The 24,985-nt window shown below is 34.2% G+C and overlaps 1 protein-coding gene across 6 annotated transcripts in view; it reads right to left on the bottom strand.

Moving 5' to 3' along the window:
• LOC120514279 (phosphodiesterase 4D interacting protein) overlaps positions 1-24,985 on the bottom strand; it is a 249,225-nt gene that overhangs the window by 47,612 nt on the left and 176,628 nt on the right. For all 6 annotated transcript variants that reach the window (XM_039734581.1, XM_039734582.1, XM_039734580.1 and 3 more), the window contains 16 exons: positions 22,351-22,509; positions 21,962-22,075; positions 19,941-20,078; positions 19,545-19,724; positions 19,257-19,451; positions 18,970-19,161; positions 18,165-18,249; positions 17,975-18,066; positions 17,080-17,196; positions 16,560-16,679; positions 14,480-14,586; positions 13,974-14,113; positions 8,163-8,272; positions 4,702-4,892; positions 1,676-2,102; positions 811-994 (listed from right to left, as the gene is read on the bottom strand). In XM_039734581.1, the coding sequence (XP_039590515.1) occupies positions 811-994; positions 1,676-2,102; positions 4,702-4,892; positions 8,163-8,272; positions 13,974-14,113; positions 14,480-14,586; positions 16,560-16,679; positions 17,080-17,196; positions 17,975-18,066; positions 18,165-18,249; positions 18,970-19,161; positions 19,257-19,451; positions 19,545-19,724; positions 19,941-20,078; positions 21,962-22,075; positions 22,351-22,509 (2,551 nt within the window). The remainder of the gene's footprint in view (positions 1-810; positions 995-1,675; positions 2,103-4,701; positions 4,893-8,162; positions 8,273-13,973; positions 14,114-14,479; positions 14,587-16,559; positions 16,680-17,079; positions 17,197-17,974; positions 18,067-18,164; positions 18,250-18,969; positions 19,162-19,256; positions 19,452-19,544; positions 19,725-19,940; positions 20,079-21,961; positions 22,076-22,350; positions 22,510-24,985) is intronic.

Raw genomic sequence — 24,985 nt, 5'->3', positions numbered from 1 at the left:
GTTTCACTCTTACTGATAAACCATCTGTCACAATTACTCCTGACACTCTTCTCCACCCATTCCACCCTGCCTGCACTCCCTTTTTCACCTTTCTTCCACAATACCTGTTACTCTGTACTGTTGATCCCAAGTATTTAAACTCATTCACCTTCGCCAACTCTACTCCCTGCATCCTCACCATTCCTCTGACCTCCCTTTCATTTACACACTTGTATTCTGTCTTGTTCCTACTGACCTTCATTCCTCTTCTCTCTACAGCATATCTTCACCTCTCTAGGGTCTCTTCAGCCTGCTACCTACTCTCGCTACAGATCACAATGTTATCAGCAAACATCATAGTCCACAAGGACTCCTGTCTAATCTCATCTGTCAACTTGTCCATCAACATTGCAAACAAGAAAGGGCTGCAAAATATACATCTATTTATTTTAATTGATTTATTAATTGTTTGATTGGCTGCATTATTTGATCTGTTGGGCTTTCTTCTTCCTTTTTGTGTTTCTGCTGCTGTATACATCTGATTTTCCCCATGGGATTAATAAAGTTCATCTAATCTAAAAGCTGAATGTCATGATAATTCTAATTCTTTTACAAAAAGTATGCTAATGATGTCAATTCTGTGAACATCTCAAGGTATAAAAGACAGCTGGACCTAAACAGCTTAAGCCCCAACACATAGAAAATCAAGTGAAGAATAATACTGTACTTATATTAGGTGAAAAACACAAGCACTAAAACATTAAAAATCATCAGTGAGCATAGTGCTAACTGTACGATAAAAAAGCATTTCAACTAAACAAAAACACTCACTAAGTCGAGTATGGTACTGTTTTAGCTGGCTTGCTTGGGCCTCAACTGTGGCTTCAGATACCAGTAACTTCTCTTTCAGTTCCTGACTTTCTTGTTGACTCAAAGCCAGTTCAGAGCGTAGCTGCTCAGTCTCATCATGAAAACTGGATTCCACGTATTCCCAAAAATGTCCTCTGGAGGACTGCTGCAAGAACAGATCAAACAGTTTATGAGTTTCACATCCTTAAAAGTTGTAAAGAAATAAGTGAAAAGGTCATTACTATGACTGCATCATGGGTCTTAAGCTAAGAGAGGTTGAGGAACATCTTACCATTTTAGGGGATCTCAAGAGTGAAAGGCCTTAATTAACTGCAACTAATAAACAGAAACTATTGACATAAAAGACTTTATGGGTATTTTCAAATGTACGTGGAAAAGGAAATGTTGAAGACTTCCTTATACAACAGCTAAGAGTGCATAAGCTAAAAGAGTTATGACTCACTTAAAAAGGGCAAATTAAGGCTAGAGTTCAAAAATAAATTGGATGGAGTTAATCCTTATCAGTAAAGAAAAGTTACTATGTCAGTTTTTTTTTCTGCATGCTCCAATAGATAAAAGAGAGTTAAATTAAACCAATGAATTAATTTCGAAGCATGAATAAGACACTGAATAACAGTCGGGGTATAAAAGTTCCACTCACTCTGAGTCTGCATTACAAGTGATTGTCTCATGTACAGCAACAATACAAGTAAATGTCTTTTGGGATAAATTATGAGTTCATTACAATTTTTATCATATGATAAAGAAAAATGAATTCAAACATTTTACAGTGAAAAAAGTACAATTTAATCCAGTGATTTTGTTGTGTTTTTTTTTTTTTATATACCTGAGAATCAATAGCGTTCTGGGTAATAAAATCCCCAAGGTCCAAAGTAAAGGGTCTGCTGCCACGTCTCCTCTTTTCCCCACGTTCTCTGAGCTGTACCCCAGAAGCTGAGCGTTTGCCCTGTGCAGGTCCAAGCTCTCCTTGCTTTCCTTTTATCAGCTGAATCTCATGGGCTCCATCAACAAGCTGCTTGCTGCTGGCAGCCACCTCATCTCCACAGACTTGACGTTTTAACTGATGCTGCTCATGCTGCAGGCCCTCAGCTGTTTCAATGCTCTCCTGGTTATCTTTCAGCTTTCTGCATTCTTCCCTCAGGCCTTTCATGCTCAGCCTCTCGACGTTGCCTTTTTGCTCACATGCCCCTTTCACATCTGCCACTACACTTTTCAGCTTGTCATTCTCCATTTTCAAGCTCAGCAGCATGCTCCTGAAGCAAAATAGCAGATGCAACAGAACATTGGTCATCAGAGGAAAGGTCATTTTAATTACATTCTTTCATAATCAGAACAGTAGTGCTTGCATACATTGTTAAAGACTGGTTTGCAAATAAATATTTTACGTGTCACAACATAGTAATAAAAAACCATTTATAGGACTCTCTTCCAGTCCTACTCTATGCTATCTGCATTAGACACTAAAACTGCAACAATGGAACGTTGTTGACGGTAATCTGGATTGGGTGATGCTTTGCAGTGAGGTGATTAATTGCTACTCAGACACAGACAAAAGAAGAAATGGATTTTATAGATTGTGAAACCAATGGCCATATTACATTATTTGACTTTTCCAGCAATTTTCAATCATAGCCTTCATCTTTCATAATCTTAGTGACTCAGAGGCAATCTGCAGCATGCTCCTGTGAAGCCAGTCACATTATGTGACATACCCAGCAACTCCCTCCAACTAGTTTGAAACTAGTTTGAAATCAAACAGGTTTGAGTTTGTCTTTAGTCACAGGGGTGGGCTCTGTGTGCATGACAGCTGGCTATCAATGTACGCTCATTTGGAAGTGCAATATACAGCAGTGGTGAGAAATAAAGTTATGGTGTTTTGGACCTCACAAACAGAGGATGAGCTTATCAGCCTGATGTCTTGTGTTTTACGCAACAAGAGAGAATGGCAAAGATAAAAAAAAAACAGTCAAGATAGTGGTTGATCTTGAACTTGTCGACCCTTTGTACAACACTGGTTCCATCAGGCAGCATGCTTTTGGCTGTTTTTAGAAAAAGGGGTGAGTACAACTGTGCTTAAAAGACTGCACACAGTTGGTAAAATAGACATACCCGCCGATTTTCAATCATGGAAATTGACATGGTCTCATGGCGAGATCAGCAACTGCAAATCTGACATACAACTAGTCGTATAATAAGACATTAGCTTAAAGTGGATAGAAGCACAGGCAGCAAGAGAGAAGAAATGATTGTTGGCATTTTAATGATTTAAAAATATAATTTGTAATTATTTAAATGCAAACTTATTCTATTCTTTGGTTTTACATACTGTATCAGGACATTATTGAAAAACTCCTTGGCAAGTTCTGAAATGAGTGTAAATTCAAGTGACAAAAAAAATAATATTTTAACATTGTCATTCTTTTATTCAAAAAATTATAAGCTAATATGGATATACCATGTTTGAATCATAAGTGATTTAACAGCTTGTGGAAGCACCTTTAGTAGCAATAAATTGCAATAATTCCTGTGTTTCTAAGTTTATCAGTCTCTTACTCCTTACAGTGTTGATGTTTGTGTCAGTTCATTTATGCATAGCTCACTTAAGGTCTCACCACAAATTCTCAACAGATATGTGGGCTCGACTCTGTTTTCAGCTTTTCAAATGTAGATTTGGTAAAGGCTTAGGAGGACTGTCTTGTTGTATAACAGAAAGTGAAGACACATTTCAGTACTTAGACACAAAGTCTTACACTCTGGTATAAAAATGAACCCATGGTAGACTCAGCGATGAGGTATCCAGGTCATGTGGGTGTAAAACCACCGCAAATCCACCCTGTTATACTTGACTCTTGGTGTGAAGTTTTGGTGGTGATATGCTGCATTGGGTTTTCACCAAAAATTCAGCTGTGCATAAAGACCTTATAATTGCAGAAAGACCTCATTTATCCAGAGGACATTGTTCTAAAAGTTTTCTAGCTCATTCAGATGCTCCTTTGCAAACCAAAGTCAAAATTCCAGAGGTTCTGCTTTGGTTTGGTTCTACATTGCTGGAACTCTTCCTGATCATCGGCTAAACTAATGCACTTGATTAACACCACCTGACTCTAACTGTATTCTGAATCAATACTCATATTTTTTTCAAACATAGATTATTCATGTAAAAATAATGAAAAAGTAAAACCTATTATGTGTTGCTTGTCACATGAGGTTAGATTTCCCTAATTTTAGGACTTGATGAGAACTAGGTGATTGTTCGTTATGTATAGTTGAAACCACATAACTGATAAAGGTTGTATGTCACTTTTTATGCGACTGTTTAGCTAATTATGTTATGCTTTGTATAAAAATGCACCTCTTACTGTTTTCTACTTAACTGCCTGATTAGATATCAACTTACTTGAAAATAACAATTTATTAAAAAAAACACTTTGCCAAACAATTACTTAATTAAACTGCAATATTAACTAAATACGATCTTACCTTTTGCTAACAGACATTGAAGGTCCCAAGAACCAGGACTTGAAGAAGACTACCTCTACTTGATATTGACCATCACCTGGCTATTTTATTGCTTTAATTACAACGGTAGTGTACTTGACTGTCAATGCTTCCACCATCTAAAGCTGTAAAGTTCATACTGAGTGGTACTAAAAACAAACTATGAGCCCACTGTAAATCATTACTAACAGCATTTACTGCTACTAATATGTTTATGTTACCTGCATAACTTTTAAAAGCAATATTGCAGATCATCCCAATTTGCTATTACCTTAAACTTTAACTTTGGAAATATTCTTATTCAGTTCAAGTATACTGAGATGTATTTACCCAGGCTCTAATAAGACACAGTACCTCATTTGAGCAAGAGATTCATAGCCAGCAGTCTCCAGTTGCATCTTCAATTCTTTTAGTTCGCCCTCCACTGTGTTTTTCTGTTTTTTCACCTCTTGAAGTTCTGATCTCAGCTCCAGCATATCTCTCTCTGAGATAATGACACCTCGGGATAAGTCTTTTCTCACAGCATCTTTTTCTATTGGTACCTCCTTAAAAATAAATCAAAAATTAAACTCACAAAAACTGAACATTACTGGAAACCCATCTACCTGTCTACAAGAGGATTCATACACTGTTTAAGCACATGTGGAGAGCACAAGGTATCAAAAGACAGACTATATGCTCTAATGACATAAGTTTGCACAGGCATAAAATAAAACCAGCAAAAGATGGGTGCAAGGCCGCTTATAAAGCAAGTCTTGCCTGGTTCCTAAAGTTAAACAGGTGTAGTCTGTTGTCAAGCACATGTCTGTGCATGGGAGACAGCATAAGGGCTCTGGTGATGGTCATTACCCACTGAACATGAGGTTGGTGCTGCGGTCTAATGCCTTCCCTCTTCCTCCCACTGCAGAAAGAAGATTGACTGCCACACTTCCGTTGTCTGCTCTCCTGGACCTGCCCATTTCTGCTGAGTGACTATATAACCTGGGAACCAACTATATTATTCTCAGTTCTTTTCTGAACATGCAGCTGGAAAGATATTTCTGAAAATTATTGTGTGTTGCATTGTTGTGCATTCTTTCAAATGATATGGGGGTCAATCAAAGTAGTGTTCCAACTGTCGCTTTCTTGTTTCTCCCTTTTACATTGTACAGACTGTCCCTGCAGGCAGACAACAGCATTCTAGAAATTATTAAAATGAAAACTATACCATAATTTATTTCTTCTCTTGACATGAACGGCAGGCCTGTCTATTTGTAGTCACATTCAGTTACGTACTGTATAAGCATATACTTTACAAGACATACAACACATTTTGACACAGCAGTTATTTTTGAAATCTGATTGTAAGTATGCCTCGCAGTTAGGAGACCCGTGTTCGCTTCCCGGGTCCTCCCTGCGTGGAGTTTGCATGTTCTCCCCGTGTCTGCGTGGGTTTCCTCCGGGCGCTCCGGTTTCCTCCCACAGTCCAAAGACATGCAGGTTAAGTGGACTGGCGATTCTAAATTGGCCCTAGTGTGTGCTTGGTGTGTGGGTGTGTTTGTGTGTGTCCTGCGGTGGGTTGGCACCCTGCCCGGGGTTGGTTCCTGCCTTGTTTCCTGTGTTGGCTGGGATTGGCTCCAGCAGACTCCCGTGACCCTGTGTTCGGATTCAGCGGGTTGGAAAATGGATGGATAATTGTTAGTACATCTAGTACTAACCAGGAACCAAGACTGAACATGATGACAAGCCATGCAGGGCAGTGAATACTGAGAAAATGTATACTTTATTTGTGGTACACACCATACTGGAAGGAAGCATGAAATGGAAAATAGAGTCATAGATTGATGCATATACATGAAGAATGGAAAAGCAAAGTCATTATTCTTTTGAGTGCAGTACCACACAGCTCTGAACACTTGCTCTGACCATCCTGTCAATGTGCGTTTAATAAACTCTGGATGGTTGGCATAGCATTTTATGGCATGCTTTTCATGCATTCTTTCCATGTCAAGAAATGTGGACCAAAGGGATAATTTTGCTCTAGTTGCCTCTAGGGCACAACATGGGTTATATATAGTGATGTAGGTGTCAACTTTAATTTTTGTTAGTGCTTTGATTTTTTTATAGTAATTGATATTTTTATACTTGGTATTCTAGTCAATTTTCTAAGGTGTATAGTAATTAGAACAGTACTATAAAAAATGAACATATCCTTGTTATTATGCTTTCTATGCATTGACTCAATTATTTTACTAAGCTTTTACCTTATACAGTTTAAACACATTAATTTCATACATACTGTTTAAAGAATTTTTACTTTCTGTGCTCTGGCACATCCTTGGGTAAATCAAAGGCCTCAGATATCAAGCTTTTCAAAAGTACACACTTATCATAATAATAACATGATTTTTGGTCCTAGAACTTTATTCCCTGCTGGAAAAGAGCCTAGCAATGTCGTATTCAGCTAAGGAAAGTATTTATTTGCACATTTAAAGATGCATCTTTTTAGCTCCTGTTACGTCACACTCACTTTTACTAGACATCTGTTAAAATGCAGGTGGGGTATACTGTATATGTTAGCAGCAATCTTACTTTTTTGAATTACATAAAAAACAGTTTTTTACAACGATGCAAAGGCCATAGTTGGGATCATTTTGGCTATGCAGTACAGCACCCCTGGTTCTACATCCCAGGTGGATAACAAGAAAGGGACAAAAATCAAATCAAGTAAAGAACAGCTATGGGTAGCAATATAGCTATTTTTAAATACAATGGGAGAAGCAGTGGACAAACATTCAGTCTTCATTTTATATGGCACAGTGAACAGTAAATTCTTATCAAAAGATCTTTACTTCTAATTATAGTGAAATGTACTCTGTTAGTTTAACAGACAGAAACTCTGTGCTGCAAACTTAATGACTAGGGCACACTTCCTAAACATGTCTATCTGCCTCTTTTTTATATATGAATGCAAACTGCACATTACTGTACGTTCTAGTTTTCCCTAAAACAACAAACAGAAAATCAGTGAAATGAAAGAAATGTAAATAGATAAATAAAATGACAGCTAGGTAAATGGTTGCTCTCTTAACTAAGATAAACAGTTTCCAAAAAATCTAGGTCATAGAAACAGCCTGACAGAGTAAGCCCAATCTGCCAGTTTTGCTATGCTGTGCACAAACATGCCGTATTTATTCTAACTTGAGCAAATAATGTTACAACCACCTTTGTGTACTCATCTAGAAACACAGACTGGAAAGGTTGATCATAAAGCAGTAATTTAAAACTTTAAAGCTAAATTACCAGAACTGCCCTTTCTTTCAGCTTTTTACATACTAAACAAGCGTGTTTATTATCCTTTCATCAGATTTATGTTCCTATTTGTCAAATGTAGTGTTACAAGGATCTATCCTGGGAAAACTGGGTATATAGCAGGAACCAATTTTTGTGTGGGTGACGATCTACTGCATATAAGACTCTTCCCTTCCCTAACCCTAACCCTTCCGAGTTTAATCTCTCTCATTTGATCCCAGTCACAAGCCAACAACTAACCTTTCATGGATATTCTTGAGCTAGTGGAATAAAACTGGGGGACCCAGAGAAAAAGAAAAACAATGCAGACAGACACCTGTCACCAAGAAAGTGCCCTGGCCATAATACAGACCAACAGATGTGAAACAGCAGTAGCAGTGCTTCACACAAGTACACAGGACATGGACAGATACGTCCAGGAAATGTGCCCTCAGGGCTCAAATTGCAACCCCATGCAGGTTTATAAACTCATTTATAATAATCTGCATGTCCATTTGGGAGTAGAAAAGCCGTGAGGATAATACCTGACAGAAGAAGGGAGAGTAAGTCTTCTCATTGGTGCTTTCTTCATCTTCTATGCTGTCTGTGAATTCACTCTGGCTGTCGTCAAACTCTTCCTCTGCAGTTCCATGACCTAAGGGAAGAATAATATAAGACACCAATTATATAACAAGAAGCTATGTAAGGTTTTAACACTTTGTAAATACAAGAATGAATCAGTTATGAGATCCACACAAGACTTGGAGCATTACACTAGTTAAAAGGATACAAAATGCATGCATCATATAGTGTGAGAAATAATAATAATAATAACAACCCTTTTGCATAACTTCACTTAGAAATAGCAATCATTAATAAGTGTAAAAATCTAAATTAATTAATAAATGTCTTTGATTTGCAGTGTTACAGTACATACATAATTCACTTAAAAGTCAAATCTCATGCTCAGCTAAAGTCATTGACCATGGCTTTTACTCAGGCATCCCATAGTTATGCTGACAGGAAGGCACATTTTCCAGTGCAGCGCCTTAGGTCAGGCAACAGAAATCCTAGAAATCCCTTGACATGCACATATCTGTTCTTACTGAGACTTGGCAATGCTCGAGTACTTTCATTAAAAATATATACAATATAAAAAAAGGAAGCACAGGACAAACCTTTTTATTTTTGCTAGTATTAAATTATAAATTTCCACTTCCCTTTTCTTTTATAATATACTGTGATATCTAAATTGTATTCGGTGAGTGGAAATTAATAAAATGCATGTTCCGTTCAGAGCCTAATTAGACATTAACCACTCAGCATTTCAAATAAGCGTACGAACAGTTAGTCCCTTTTGAGACATTCAAGCATTAACAAGAAACTGAACGTTTTGAACTATTTTATTTTATGAAATGGCTACATTCATAGTTTTGCAAAATACTGTAGATGTTTCAGTTTATTGACTAACAGAAGTTCATTCTCTTCATAACCAAGAGCGAGTCACTTAACCTGCCCATGGTACAAATGTAAAAAAAAATGCATGTAAACAATGTATCTTTGTTGTGTTAAGTTATCTCACGAAAAGGCTACTGTCCAAAATGTTAAGACATAAGATTGCTGCATTATATATGTGGAAATTATGTAACTGCACATGTGAGGGCTTACTCATAAGTTTCATGAGGTTCATTTGCCTTTTCATATGCCTGTGTAGCTTTTTTATCAGATGAGTTCTAAGCATCCTGTTTATAATGTGAGCTTATCCATTTGCTGCTCTCTAGCCAAGGCAATTTATTCATATAATGATATTTTTCACATATTTCTCATTTAAAAAATAATTTAAATTACTGGGCATGTGGACAAACTGCAGTTTCAAAAATTAAAAATATTAAAAAATAGATAACACTTTGTAATCATGTTACTTAAATTTTATAACAATAAAAAGTGTGGAATATTTTAATTGTATTGACTTTCTATTAAAACATATACAATGGTTAAATCAGGATATTGGAAAATTATACAAGTGTTCTTGCAAAGGATGTAGACCCGAGTATTTAAAACTCCGTTCCTAGACAGTCACGGTGGTGGTTGCAGGTTTTTGCTCCAGCCAATTTCCAAATCAGATGCCAATGCTTGCTGTTAATGTAAAATGTCATTTAATTCTACTGCTTGTTAGTGATCTTCTTCTGCCACATTACATGTTTCCAGTATAGCGAGCTTTACTCTAAAACCAAAGCCGTGTTTAGTGCACTTCAGCAGGTTTGTATGTCTCGATCTTTCAATAAATCTTTTTTTGCTGTTCAAATATTTTTAAAAAACAAACATTGAGAAGAACACTGACGTGTAAATGAGACCATGCCAGCAAATGGGTTCTCTGTTATTTACATGTCACTGTTAAACAACGTAAGACAAACAAGACAGGCCCAGAAAACTGTATTCTAAGAATAAAAGAAGCCCTTAAGGGTTCTAATTATTAAGTCTTAAGTGAGTGAATATTAACATACCATGAAAACATAATCTTACATTAGTACCAATTAATAGATTCCATTCAGACAAACTGGTGGGAACAAAAGACTGCAGCCACTGATTTCATGGGCAATAAGGGCTAAGATCACGATTATGTTCTATTTTTTATTCCTGCCATGATGTTATGTACTTTAGTATTATATATTTTGACAATGAAATCACTGATATCATTAAAATTGATACTGATTGATATTGGAGTATGTCTGCTCTTGGCAATGCCTGCAAATATACTGTATGTGACAGTCATATTTCAGCGTTTTAATACATTATTTCAATGTGCATAATTTGAATTCAAAAAGAAAATGTAAGTAAAGATATGGCAGATGGCCCCAGAAAATGTGATAACTGACTGTACATAATACCAGAAAAGTATCCTGTACTGCTCCTAGTGTATCCGATGAATCACATCTTTTGTGCCTCTAAAATTACTGAATGGTGAGTTTTATAATAAATATCTTATCATTCAGAAAGAAATTATTTCCACTAAAATAGCTGACAGACTTTCTGGATATTTTTTTTAGAAATGAAGAAATTAGTGTTTATTTCAGAATGTGTTTTGAAACAAACTTATCTAGAGAATGGGTGATGACAGAATATATATAGTCTAACCCATTTCTACAGCCTTATGCAAGAATTCCACTGTGGGACCCATAGGGACTCTTAAATCTCCTTTCAGTACTTATAAATGAAAACTTTTGCTCCACAAAATAGTGATTTTATATATATATATATATATATATATATATATATATATATATATATATATATATATATATATATATATAAAGGGTGACAAAAAAAACTTCTGCATTAGTCTTCTTCCAGGTAATACCCAACAGGATATAATTAGCAGATTTTGAAGTGTGTAACTTTAATTTTAGTTTATATGCTGAACATCTGTTTCTTCCAGGTAGAAAAATCTTGTTAAAAATATTGTGAACATTTACTTTAAATGGATTTCTTCTAAAATCCCATTTTGGGCTATGATTAGAAATACAGTACCATAATGCTTGAGTATGCCACTTGTCCTGGTAATTGTGTAAAAGGCAAAAAATAAGGATTTGATTGGTACTGTAGAGATTTATTTTTTCAAAACTTTATTAAAATATACATATATTTAAAAACTATAGGACAATGATAACTTATCCTAATTTCTGGATTTTTTTGCCAATTGAAAATTTAGGACTTTTTTCCTATTATTAATTTAAATAAAATAATATCACCTGCTATTCTGACATCCATTGAGAATATGAAAGTGAAAAGTCCCTTTAGCAAGATGAGATGTGCTCTAACTTTGGCACGTGTCATATAACGCAACTATAATAATAATAATAATAATAATAATAATAATAAATGGCCTATTTTAAATCATACATAAATAAATAAATACACCAAGAGTGGTGAAATAGCAAAATTATTTAATGGAAAATGTTAAGCAACCCAGATTTGCAGTACATTACTTTGCCTATTTTGTGCATTTACACAAATGTTGCATCTATTTAAAGGACAAATTAAAAATATATATTTTTAGAGAATGGATGAGTTTTCATGAGAGATCTTGCAATAACCATTAAAATATAGTAAACAAAGTTCTGTCACAGAAAAGCCTTAAACTGTTTTAAGATTGCACATACAATCACAAAAGATTACAAAGCAAGGAATTCCACATTCAATATACTCCACAGTTTAAAGATATTAGGGTATTAACAAAAAAAAAAAAAATGACCAAGTCCTTTAAAAATACCCTGGCAGTGAGGATTGATAATTTCTCGGTGTCAGCTTCAAGTATCATTAATAACATATATAACCCAATACATTATTACCTCACAAATTAGAAAGTGCTGGGAAAAATGTTATCTTCTCATTATACAAATACATACCTTTTAGTCAGGTAATTCCAAGTGACTGCAGATTTCAACAAAAAGTCATGATTTTTGTAAATGCAGACCCTATTTGCTTTCAATTTACAGGTACCTCTGACCTTTCTAATAGTACCAGAGGAACGCTCTAAAATGCCATTATATTATTTAATGTAAATTATGTCAAATGACTTCACATGAGATCTGACCAATAAGCAAACTAAAATGAAAACATCAATAGCATTGAACTGCAATTGATGAGATTTTAATGGTTTCTTTACTTTTTACATAGAAAATTTGAAAAATATGTTGAAAGGTTATTATAGTCCTGCTGTTAAAAAAGACTAGTTGGCAACTAACTAAAGTTTTCTAGATGCATCAATTTCAATGGGTGGCTCATGTACTGTTATAGTCTGAAAATGAGTGAGTATGATTTATTAAAGGATAAAACTCTTCTAATAAAATTCAAAAGTCACATTTCATATTTTCACAATTTGTCATCTTCCAAGTACAGAAGAGTAAAAAAATAAATTTTCTTTAGTCGTCATTTTTTTATTTGATATACAGAAAATTCTTGAAAACTCTTGAAAATTGTGCATTATTAACCCTAAATTGACATTTAAAAAATAAGTCATCACTTCCACTAAATAAAGTTACAAAATCCCAAAAAATTTTTGCTGCATTATGCATTTTTGAAAAATGTAACTGTAGGTTTTTAGCATTTTTGATCTTTTTTTTATGTGTAGTTATTTATGCAATGTAATAAATGATGAAAATGTTCATTTTGAAATCTGATACATGAAACAATGTTGAGCAAACTAAACATATATACTTGTTACATTTTATAAAACCTTGCAGTGCCTTTATAGTGGATTTTGAAGCAATTCTTATTTATTTTAATTTGAGCAGTTTCCACACTGGGAAAATGTAATTTCTTGACAATGCATTTTTATGAATGAGGACCCAAATGTATACAAATACGGTGCACAAATACATTGAGAGAAATGTAAGTCTTTCTGTCAAAAACATAATTTAAAATCAAAATTTCAGTGAAACTGCCACAGTGTCAATCTCAAGATTAAGAGCTGGCAGTTCCAGTCCTGTTACTCATATATCATATACTGTATATACTTCCAACTACTACCAAGTCTTTTCTGCAAAAACCAAAATTACATTTTTGACTGTTGAAGGTTTAATTAATATTTCACCTGTTTTTGTTAGCTAAACAATATTTTTCCCCGCATCATGTTTTATTTATAATAGTCATATAAATAAAAAATGAATCTGTACTAAGGCTACTGAATGTCTACAAAAGCATATATAAACAGGTTTACGTCAAATTATTTCTTACAAGACATATTTAAAAACATAATTGAATATTTATCATTGAATTTGCAAAATAATGATTCAAATGGAATCACTTTAGTATCTTAATTCTACATACTGCTTGCATTTTGTATGTGCAGATATGCTTTTCATTAAAAAAAATAAGTTTTAACAATTTCCTGTATGAACAATCACTAGACATATATAGACATCAGTGCACATAAAACAAAATATAATTTATGTAAACAAAAAAGATAAATAAAAACAAATATTTTTATTTGGCCTTTATGTGTAAGGATGAATGAAAAAACTCAAAAAGATGATTTTTTTTTTGTGCAACACATGCAGTACAATCTGGACCCTTTGTGAAATAAGGCCAAAGCATAAACACATTACACAAAACAAACAAATAATACAAGATAATTAACTGCACCAGAATTTGTTTTGCAAGCATTTCATACAAAATAAGTAACAAATTTAAGTTAGTAAAACCACCCAACAAGCCAAGTTGAGTTTTTCTCTTAGTACAGAAGGACATTTTGCTACACTTTCTTCCTCACTGCGTACTAGGCAAAGTGAACACCTGCATCCTCCATATCCTAGGAAGAATACTCTTGTTGGAGCTTCAACCTTTGCTGTTCCCACCTCCAAAATCAGACTGGCTCCTGTTTGTCTTCTCCAGCTCCAGAAATCCATCTCTGGTTCTTGCCAAGAATTCCTCTAGTTGAAGTCGCAGAGCCTGAACAGCATCCAGCTCATTTTGCAGAGCTTGACCTTTCTGAGAGCTGAGAGGAAATAGCAGGTAAAGTTGCAGCACACACAACAGAATGTCTTGACAAAACCATGCATTGCTTGACTGCTACATTTGCCAATAAGTTATTAATGCCAAGGACTAATTCCTGTTATTTTTTTCTCTTCAGAAAATACAAAGGTTATTCAGGAAGTAGAATAAAACTTATGAATTGGTGTATGGGTGGTTTATCACACAAATTTAGCTGTGCACGACTATGCAAAAAAAGAAATGGAAAGTCCTATATTTTAAGATATTAATGATTAATAAGGATTACACATACACTGAAAGTGTAGTCTATTTTTCTATCATGGATATCATGTCCAGATATGAACCTTGAGACATTTCTTTACATCCTCACCTCTCACTATCTGTGTAGAGTTGTACCAGGCTACTATACAGCTGTATCTCTGCTTTCAGAGCATCATTGAGCCTGACCTGTTCTGAAACCAGTGCCTCCAGTATGTCCTACAAATACAGAAGACCAGGATTTAGGAGTCAGGAATAACCCAGGGGACAACATCATCAATGCTAAAACAAAAAAAATGACACTTTAAGGAGCTGAGATGGAACTTCAATATTAAACCAAATAAAGACACTATCCAGTATATATTTATTAAAAAATACTTTCAAACACTTGAGGTAAATTAGGTTTCTGTTGCAAGCTAACTTTTAATTAAGGAGATCTGGCTAAGGCTTTATACTGTACATTATAATGTTGCAGACTTGGATTTCATCACTGATATACTTTGTGACCTCAACACTGTTAGGTATTTCTTCATTAAGAGTAACTGGCCATGGACGGTTTTCTTTTTAACATATGGGAACACAGATCTAATGAATAACGTGTTATAACTTTAATTAAATAAATGGCTATATTTGGTCACTTGAAAGACATTATTTTGACTAAAAGTAAAAGATACAGAGTGGGTAAAAATCAGAACAGAAATGTTCTTCTGTATTGAGTACAAGTCAAATTATGATTGCAGGCTGTGGCTCATAATTACAAACTCAATACTTATTAAGCTTATGCAAAGTGTAAAAGAATCTTGCTGCAGACTTTAATGGATTGAATACAGCACTATGATCTAAATGCTTGAAAAAATGCAACGTTGTGCTAATATTTCCTGAAAAATCTAAAACTGCCAAAAAGCAATTTAATAATACTGGATGGGAATTTGACACTGATTAAAAGAAAAAAAAAAAACAAACTTACAGACACTGTAGACCTCCAGGATCAAACTTTCTAATGTCTGATTTCTGACATAGTTATTTGAGATATGTTTATAACACATTAAAAAAGAGAAAACATGACTGGAGATCATCCATGTGTAAAATCTGTAACTTACCAATCACACATATTTTTTCATCACCACAGGGCAAATGATTATGTACACAATGAAATCATCTATATTATATTACATTACTACAGTACATGTAAACATGTTTAAGCTATATTTCAAAGTATGGATGTTTTTAGTTGAGCTTGTGCTTATTATCATAACTATCTCAAACCATCTTAATAGAGATACGTGTCATAGATGGTGCTGGGTACAATGTAGGACTAGACATGGGTGCCAGTCCATCACAGGGGCCCACTCAAGCACACACCTACACTCACGCTGGGTGATTTTGGAATTGCCAATTAACCTAAAAGACAGACAGAGTACATAAACTACACACACACACAAAGATACCACACAGGATTGGAATCCAGGATATTGCGGTCATGAGGCAGCAGCTGTAATCACCATGTCATTTTTCCAACTAACCATTGTTTATTATAACTGTGAAAACACCAGAGCAAAAAGGCAGCAAGGCCCAGTTGAACAGATCTGTTAGTTGATAATGTTCAGAATTCTCTGTTTTGAGCAGAAACCGAGCGTGGGAATAGTGACAATTAATATGCAGTACATGTTGTGTTCAGTGAAACAGAGACTTTATTTTTCAGAAATGTTATCATGTTTTATGCTCTAAGAGCTAATATTCTAAATGTGATGATGGACTGATTATTCACACATTAAAAGTTAAGCAACAAAAGGTGATGAATAGTCCCATAGTGAAAATCACAAAAAAGAAACCTTAAGAGCAAAATCCACTCTAGCTATAACACGTATTTAAAAATCTCAGCAGAGACAAGTATAGAGAATGTGTAATCTGTTAAAACAACATGTACAGGATTCTGAAAGTTTTTATCCTTAAATACATACCGTAGATAGTATGATGTAACTTAAAAGACAGACCAACTGTAAAAATGTTATTTTCTGAAACCTTTGTTTGGAATATAAAACAATTTCACTCAATGCATGTTTGTGTCAACATTTTGAATATTATTATCTTCAAAAGCTGATAAACCTCTGAAACCAACATTTTTGGACTGTTTAATTAATTTTGAATATCAAACATTAATTTATTTCTTTAAGATATTCAGCAGCCAATACCTGGTTATCTGGAGTCTTGGTTCCTTGTTTTAAAGATGCTTTGAGACGTTCCTCAAGTTCCATGATAAGATGCTCCATCACAGGTAAATCTGAGGGCTCTGCTATTTGTCTCTGCAACTGCTACTCACAAACACAAACAATTCAACTCTACAGTACAGTATATTAATAAAGAGAAAGAAATTAGGTTGTTTTTATACAAGTTCGATTTATCTAAACCAGTCAGGATCAAAAACAGTAGTGTAAGAAATTGCCATTTATTTTAAAAGAGGAACGTATTACTCTGAAGAGTATATATATCTGTAATGAACCAGGTTTTATGGTATTTGTAAATCCATGAGTTTTTTCATTGCAAATTAGGAGACTATGTAAATACAGTTGTCTAGCACCCCATATTTTACTTGTGTGGCAATTTTTCTTACCACAAACACGTGATTATTTCCCATGCTAAATCTTCTGCAGTTTACAGATTAATTCCTGATTTCATTAGTATGTAGAGTGAGCTTAATGAAAGCTGACAAACCTTGACAAGCTCTTCTTTGATCTGAACAGTTCTAGACAGAGTCTCAATATCTGAAAGCTTGATTTTCATTTCTTCATTTTGGTTCGCCAGGACAGATTGCAAAGAAGACACATCAAGCTGCATTTGGATTCAAGTTAAAAGCATTGTTCAGTAAAAGGCCATTTGTATCATTCAACAGAATATGATAATTTGACAAATGTATTCCAACAAAAATAACACAGGAAATGTCATCTGAAGTGTACCACAATGAACTGAAGTGATATAATCTTTAATTAAGACATTTTGACAGGGCAGAGCCACAGTACAGGTGATGTACACAGCTGTCTAGGTTGTGTCAACATGGCGCTGGAATGGACATGTGCAGAACCAGTTTGTTGCAAAAGGATTGATTTAGACAGATGCTTTAATTTAATTTCTTTGATTAGGGTACACAATTCGCAGTTCAAAGTAAACTGGATTGTTTACAAAGATTGTTTAATAAAAATGATGTCAGTTAAGCCACCTTACATTTTTGATATACTATACACCAACAGATTTTTAGGAAATATGCTCATTAAAAAATTATTGCACAATTAATATTTCAATACTGAGAGAATGACATCTATAAATAAACATTAGCATTTCCTCATTACAAAGCTGACTTACCTTTTAATTTGTAAATGGCAAAAAAATTTACTTAACTGGTTTCCTAACATAGCACTTGGTTAATATATCTATTAAGAAAGTCCTCATTTTTAAAAATAACATTTCTAATACAATCTAAAGGAAGAAGACAGACTTACATTTTGACTCAAGTAATAATTCTTCTAGAAAAGCATTAATCTCAGTATTGGATGTTGCAGGCCCTAACGTAAGAAAAAAGGACACAAATTCTTAAATATCAATATTAACTAACCTGAGCCTGCCTTTCCTTTCTTAATACTAGGTGAAGTTCTTCTTTGATAGATTCAAGATCCTTGTGGAGCTTGCAGTCTCTTTCACATACTCCTATAAATAGAAGCAGTCAATTTAAATGATTTTGCAGCTGAAGTAAACATTATTCGTTATTCAGGGACTCCATGAAGACAGCAACCAAATGTGCCTACCCTCTGAAATGTGGTGTGCATTCTCATTGGGTCTTGAACTCATCATTGGTTCTTCTGGGTTATATGAGTTTTTCTGTATTAATTCCTGAGAAAAAGATGGACAAAAGCAGATTAATCAATCACTTTATTTTTTTATGAGACAATTACTAATTCAGAATGCAAAAATTAATTACGTTTTGAGACATAAGTATGTTCAGCAACCACTATACATTCCTAAAATGGATACCACTTTGAGAGCTAGAGCACTTTCATTTGGGCTTGTGAATGGGCATTAAACTGAAACAAGAAGTTTTTAAGTAGGCAAATTAATACATTTTTAAGCATTTAGCTAGTCTGCAAATAATAGTGCTAACAGTGCAAAAAGAACATTTTCTAATTTAGAGATTGCACAGTAGGGTAGTGGTGAGCATTGCTACTTTACAGATCTAGCATCTTGGGTTTAAATCTAGTGACTCATCATTGTGTGGAGTTTCAATATTCTCCCCATATCTCTACAGACATAAAAAGATGCCAAGCCCAGAGCTGGTTTCCACACTGTGCCCAAAACTGCTAGGGTAAGTTCCAACTCACCATAGAAAATGTGGGTCTGAAGATGTTACAATGTATGCTATTTTCTGATTTTGGACAATATCTGAGATCTAACAAAACTGTTGCACAACATAGCACAACAACAATACACAACATTGCCTATGGTAAAAAACATATGTAGGGGTTTGTTGTTTTTACATATCTAATAAGGGCATTGTAACATCCTTTAATGAAAAATCAAGAACAGATCGCAGATCAGATTTTTTTGCACTCTTACCAAAATGAAAGATTCTTTTTCCTGCAATTGGTGTTTCAGTCTATCAGTTTCACTTTCTGAACTCTGGCCTGATTGCTGCTTGTATCTGGACAGATGACATATTTCACGGTGACTCTGATTCAGCCGTTTGCGTAGCTCCTGTATCTCTGCATTTTTTTCAACAATCAACTTCTTTAGCTGTTCTGCTGAATTCTGAAGAAAAATGTAAATACAATGAATGAAAGGTTCAGTACAAGAACTTAAAGCCAGAAGCTTAAAACTGTCGCCTCTGAGACTGGAATGCATACTTTTGTTTGCTGATCTCTGGCTTCAATGGACTTCAGGAGATTAGTTATGTCATGTTCATGTTCTGCCATGCGCTGGTTTCTGTCTGTCAGCAATTCTTCCACCATACGCTCCTTTAGTTCAAGACGCACATGAAGATTACGTTTTACCTCTTCAGCTCCATCAGATATTTTGTTAAGCAGAACTGCTGTCAACTCCTTAATGGTATTATTAAAAATAAAAAAAATATCTTAAGCATTTGCTATACATAAGTGGCTCCTACTTAGAGCAGTCAGTATGATCATATTTACCTCCACTTCTTTGGTTCTGCTCTTTAGTGACATCTCTAGTTGGGAAATGATCACATCCTTATCTTTCAAACACCTCTGATGTTTTTCCTCAGTTTCTTGTTTGAACCACTGGAGATTACTACAGGTCAGGGAAGCTTGTTCTAGTTCTATGTCTTTTATCTTCATCAGTGAGTCCAGACTCTAATAAATATTGGAAAAATGTAATTAATAACAGATGGTAAAAACTAAACTTGTAGTACTATAGTTGTTCCTCTTAAAAGATCAGTAATCATTCTTTTAGTATAAAGCTGGAAAACTAATAACATATGTCTACTATTTTAAATATTTTTTAGATAAACTATATATAAATGCTTGCATGGCAATTCTTTTTCTGACTTTTTGCACAGAAAAACCTACAGTAATGGTCTCTTCATTGTTAGACAGAATGCAGCGTAATCTCTCCTGGTCACGCTCCTTCTCACGTAAAGCCAGTTGTAACTGGTGAACTTCACTTTCTTTCTCTTCTAGGGCACGGTATTTTTCATCAATTGATTTCTGAAAACAAAGAAATCACAGAAAAGTGACTCTAGACTATTAGCAGATGCAGTAAATATTTTCATTTGAACGTTTGATGTGTTCACAATATTATGTAATAATATTCTACTGTTCTAATTAGAACCAAGATAAGTAAATCAACACTGTGTTTATGTTCTACAATAACTATATATATATATATATTTCTTCTTCCTTTGATTTTTTTTTACATTTTATTTAAAGATAATTATGAATTCCTTACACAATTTACTGGAATTTTCTTACCTTTGAATAGAACGAAGGTTTTATAAATGTCAAAAGGAAAAAAGAATCTGATGTAGCCATATTTACAACAGGAATACAAGATACAGTATAAATATACCAAATTATATGCTAGATTCAATACAACTACAGTTTATCTTCCACATTTTTGATGGCAATAAATGCAAATTATTAAAAAATGGAATTTATATTTATGTAACTAAATACACATTAAATGAAATATGGACAAAGTAAAAAAGTGACAGATCCTTCTAAATTTATCAAAAACAAAAATATAAAAATTTCTAAGTGTTTAGCATCCTAGAGAAAATGCTCAGCAGAGGAGCCTATGGCAGAAATTACACCCATGTTTCTTAAATGATATGTCACTACCAGGTTTACATATCTGGATACTATTCCCATTCTTCACTCCAAAATTACTTAAAAGTCTCGAAGCTGAACCAACACCAGTGACAAAGAATACATTTCAACTCCTATTAAGATAATATCAAGTGGGCCAATGTCCAGGTTTTTTGACTGGGCTACTCAAACATATTATCTTTGTGATTTTTAAGTAATTCTGATGATTATAACTAAATGTGGCATGAAAACATTTTATGCAGACCAGTCAAAGTTTTATAAACCCTGACAAAAAAAATACTGTTCAGAATAGTGACGTTCTTAGTAACATAACTGTTTAATATGACCAACAGCATTTAGACCATCTTATCAGTTAATCAAATCTTTTACTCTTGACCTAAACAGTTTTTTTACATACTTTCAGGCAAACTGTACTTGAGATATTATGTCTGCTTATTCAAAAACTGCATTCATTTTGCAGTTTTTCAATGAAACCAAGGCTTGTCCTATGACGTTTCTTCCAATCAGCTATAGCCATTTTTATTTATATTTTTTTTTACAAATTGTGCTTATTTAATGTGACTTTAAACACTACAAGATATAAAATTATATAGAAAAGTCATATTTATTGGTCCATCAATCCATCTTTGTTTCGACAGTGTAGATAGAGCTTTGTAAATGTTAATAGTAAATCATACAGCAAAATTTTCAGAATATCTTTATTTGTATACTTTTATTTTACTAATAACATTTGTAAAGAAAACCCAAAGATGGAGATGTTAAAACATTATTTGTTTCCTGATAACTATAATTTATTAAAATCATAAATCTTATTTGCAGTTTGTCCATTAATAAAGTGTAATTTAAAGTTAATCTGATAGCACTAATGAAATTCTGGAAACAAGCAACATATCGGCATGTGGCCCAGATTTTTAAAATATGTAACACTGTAATTTTCATTGTGCACATTTGTTTTTGGACTGTTTCCTAACAAAACTGAATATAAACATTGACTTCTAATTTTTTTCTGGATTCGGGGGAGTTGTGCACGAGCCCTTCAACAGACTGACCATCAATTCAAGTTTGATATTTTCCTTGTAAATTTAAAATATAAACCCAAAATTAATCTAACTTCTGATCATGCTCTTAATAGTATATTTTACCTAGTATTGAATTTTAAAAATTTTACACAATTTTAGGCTGCTACAATTTTTTCATTGCACATGATAAATCAAAGCAAAACATGAAATAAATAATAGAAATGACAATGGTTGTCATGGTACCTCTAGAGCTTTGTCCCTTTCCTTGATGCGAGCTCTCAGTTTATCAAGCAAGGTATCCCGGCGGCCACTGCTCTGTTCTGGTGGAGAATGCTGTTCCAAATATTCCATATATTCCTAGGTAAAGACAGAAATAAAATGTGACATCTTCTTATAAAATCTGTATACATTTTTGAAATGTTTTACAATTATCAATATGCTTTATAGTTTATTAATAAAATTATGAAGGAATATAAGAAGCAAAAGGTTCTGCTGAAAAGAAAACATTTATTAATGTGCTTAAATTGTTGTCTTTCATCTATTCCAAACAATTTCTATTCATGTTGCCTAGTTGTGATCCTTGACATTTTAAAAAAAAAAGTGCTACTAGGAAGGACGTTTTATTTAATAACCTGCACAAGATGATCCTTGTCACAGAGTGCTTGATTTAGACGTTGAATTTTGGCATCCCGGAATTGAACCTCTGCTTGCATTGTACGTTCTGCATCTTTAATCTGTTGCTCCTTCATCTGAAGCTCATCTTGAATATGTTGCAACTGGGAAGCAAGCTCCTGAAAACCCAGAGTAAGAATGCATACTGAATATAGTTATCTATAGCAGTATATCTTTAAATAATTTTCAAGTTCAAGTCAAAGAACATGACAAGCTTAAATAACTTAAATTCAAAACAACTAACAACCTTTCTAAATGAAACTGTGTTCGTGTGAGTACTGTGGTCTCTCACTACATTTCTAAAGACGTGAAGGTTAAGCTAGTTGTTAATTCTAAATTTGTCAGTGGTGATTGACTGTCAGTGTGTGCTTGCCCTGATCTTACCCATACATGTTACATTCAGTGTCAGTTCCTGGTTTAGCAGTATGGTGTCGTGAAGAAATAAAACTTTTTTTGGTAACAAAGTACTTCCGATTTTTTCACTTGTTGCGCTTTTAAAAAGTGTAGTCTTCAGTGACTTATTCATATAAGCAATAAAAACTTTTAAAGTAGTCCTACCTCAACGTATTTCTCAAAAAGAAAGAAAAACAGGTTAAATTTATTATCATATGAAAAAAACCTACAGAAAGTAACAAATACACTTTGAATGATGAGGTGTCCCTGGAGCAGCCACAACTACATTTCACATTTCGTTTCATGTTTCCTTTCTAAAATGGCATTAACAAGTTCCCTAAAATCAGAAGATGGTGAATTTATTTTCTGTGTTCAAATTAATGTGCTGTTAAGAATTTTTTTTCATGCACCCATCAACATACAGAACAACAGATGTGTAAACTAATACAGAGAAGTTATGAAATACTGCAAACAAACTAAATCAAAATAAACTCATTAAAAAAATAAATACAAAAAAATCTACAGAGCCAGCAGAGAATCTTGCCAACTGTTCAGCAACAAAACCCAGAAAGAAACAACAGCACATAAAAATTTTAATTGCAGCAGATAGTTTTATGTTGTATGCATATAAGGAAATTTCCCCCCTGTGGATTAAGAAAGTATATAAAAGTAAAATATTAAAGCAGAAACAAAAAAAAAATCAACAGCAACAGTTATGTATTTTTTACAAAATGAAAAACATTAAGATTATAAAAACAGAAATGCTGGGTTCTTGCTAGAAAGATGTGCCAAATATTAATTCCAGAATACTGCAATTTTTAATGAAATGCAAAATACTAAGAATATGTGTGTCAATACTATGCATTTAATTTTCTCACTTTTCTCTGAGACAAGTTCACTGTACCACCAAATAATGAACTCAAAGCAACCACTAATTAAGTGTTACAAACATTATATTTACAGTGCTATATACATTCACAACATACAGTGTATGATAACAAAAATATATAGGAGCACCTTATTGTGCATAGACAGGTATCACAGCATCATTTAAAATAAAAAACGTGAAAATACTGCATTGATGAGGCAGAGCATCATGAAGTATTTCCTCATTATATGCAATATGCTATGTAAAACCATGATCTGATGGTGGGTTTACATGTTCAGTTTGATCTCATTCATGCTGACAAATAATAAAAAAAGTTTGCAAAAATAAATGTGAGATAAGCTTACAAAAATATTTGTGTATATCTCCTTTGTAAAAGAGGTCTTTTAGCTTTGTATTACATTGAGATTCATTTTCAAAGTAAAACCTACACAATTGTTAGTCTTGTCTTGATCTACTGCATTTTAATCAACAGCAAGCCAAAGTAAACAATGGATATCCAAAGTCCACACACCTGTACCGAAACTTCTGTTTTTGGCTGAACAAATTTGTGATTAGAGGTCTGCGACATTGTGTAGGTTTTTAAATTAATTGTGTCCTGAGCGCATTCAGGCTCAGAACACTTGCAGGTGTGCGCATGATGGTGTGGTTCTGGGGTTGATTGTGGTGCTTGGCTGATCGTACACTCATGGGCAAATGTGGGTGGATCAATCAGGTAACTCATTTACCTCAGAGGGCAGATTAGAAGAACAGAATAATAAAGATGGAAGTTAAAGTGGAGAGAAAGAGTGCAAATAAATGCAGCAGGATCAGGAGATGCCAGGGTGCAAAGGAGAGGAGGCAGACAGATGGAAGGGAGCTCCTAGGAGGAGCATAGATCCGACACTCAAAGGGGCAGAAGAGGGACACTCCAACTGAGCATTTTTTTGGGATAGTTGGAGTGACCCAATGCTCATAGGGGAGGCCAATGCATAAAGCCAAGGAGTGACAGTGGAAGACGAAGAAGCAAGGCAAAGCGTGGCGGAAGCAGGGTGACAGAAGTGACCCAAGCCTGCGATGAAAGTTTGGCCTTGCCTGTCGGAAGTACATCTCCTCTGGCTGCAGAATCCCATCTGGGGTAAGCAGAGGAGCCATCAGTTTTCAGAAGGGCTGCACCAGGGACTTAGTTGTACAGAACGGTGTAATGACTCGTGGTTTTAACCTTGTATTTAATGGATATTTATTTATTGGATTTTTTTTACCACCACCTTAATGTGGTGTTTTAATGATTATTTATTGAAAGTTGTAATCAATGTTTTGTAATTGTACATCATTGG

Source organism: Polypterus senegalus, chromosome 14 (genome assembly GCF_016835505.1).
Source record: "Polypterus senegalus isolate Bchr_013 chromosome 14, ASM1683550v1, whole genome shotgun sequence".
In the NCBI taxonomy this organism is placed as follows: domain Eukaryota; kingdom Metazoa; phylum Chordata; class Cladistia; order Polypteriformes; family Polypteridae; genus Polypterus; species Polypterus senegalus.
This window is presented reverse-complemented; position numbering and strand designations above follow the sequence as displayed.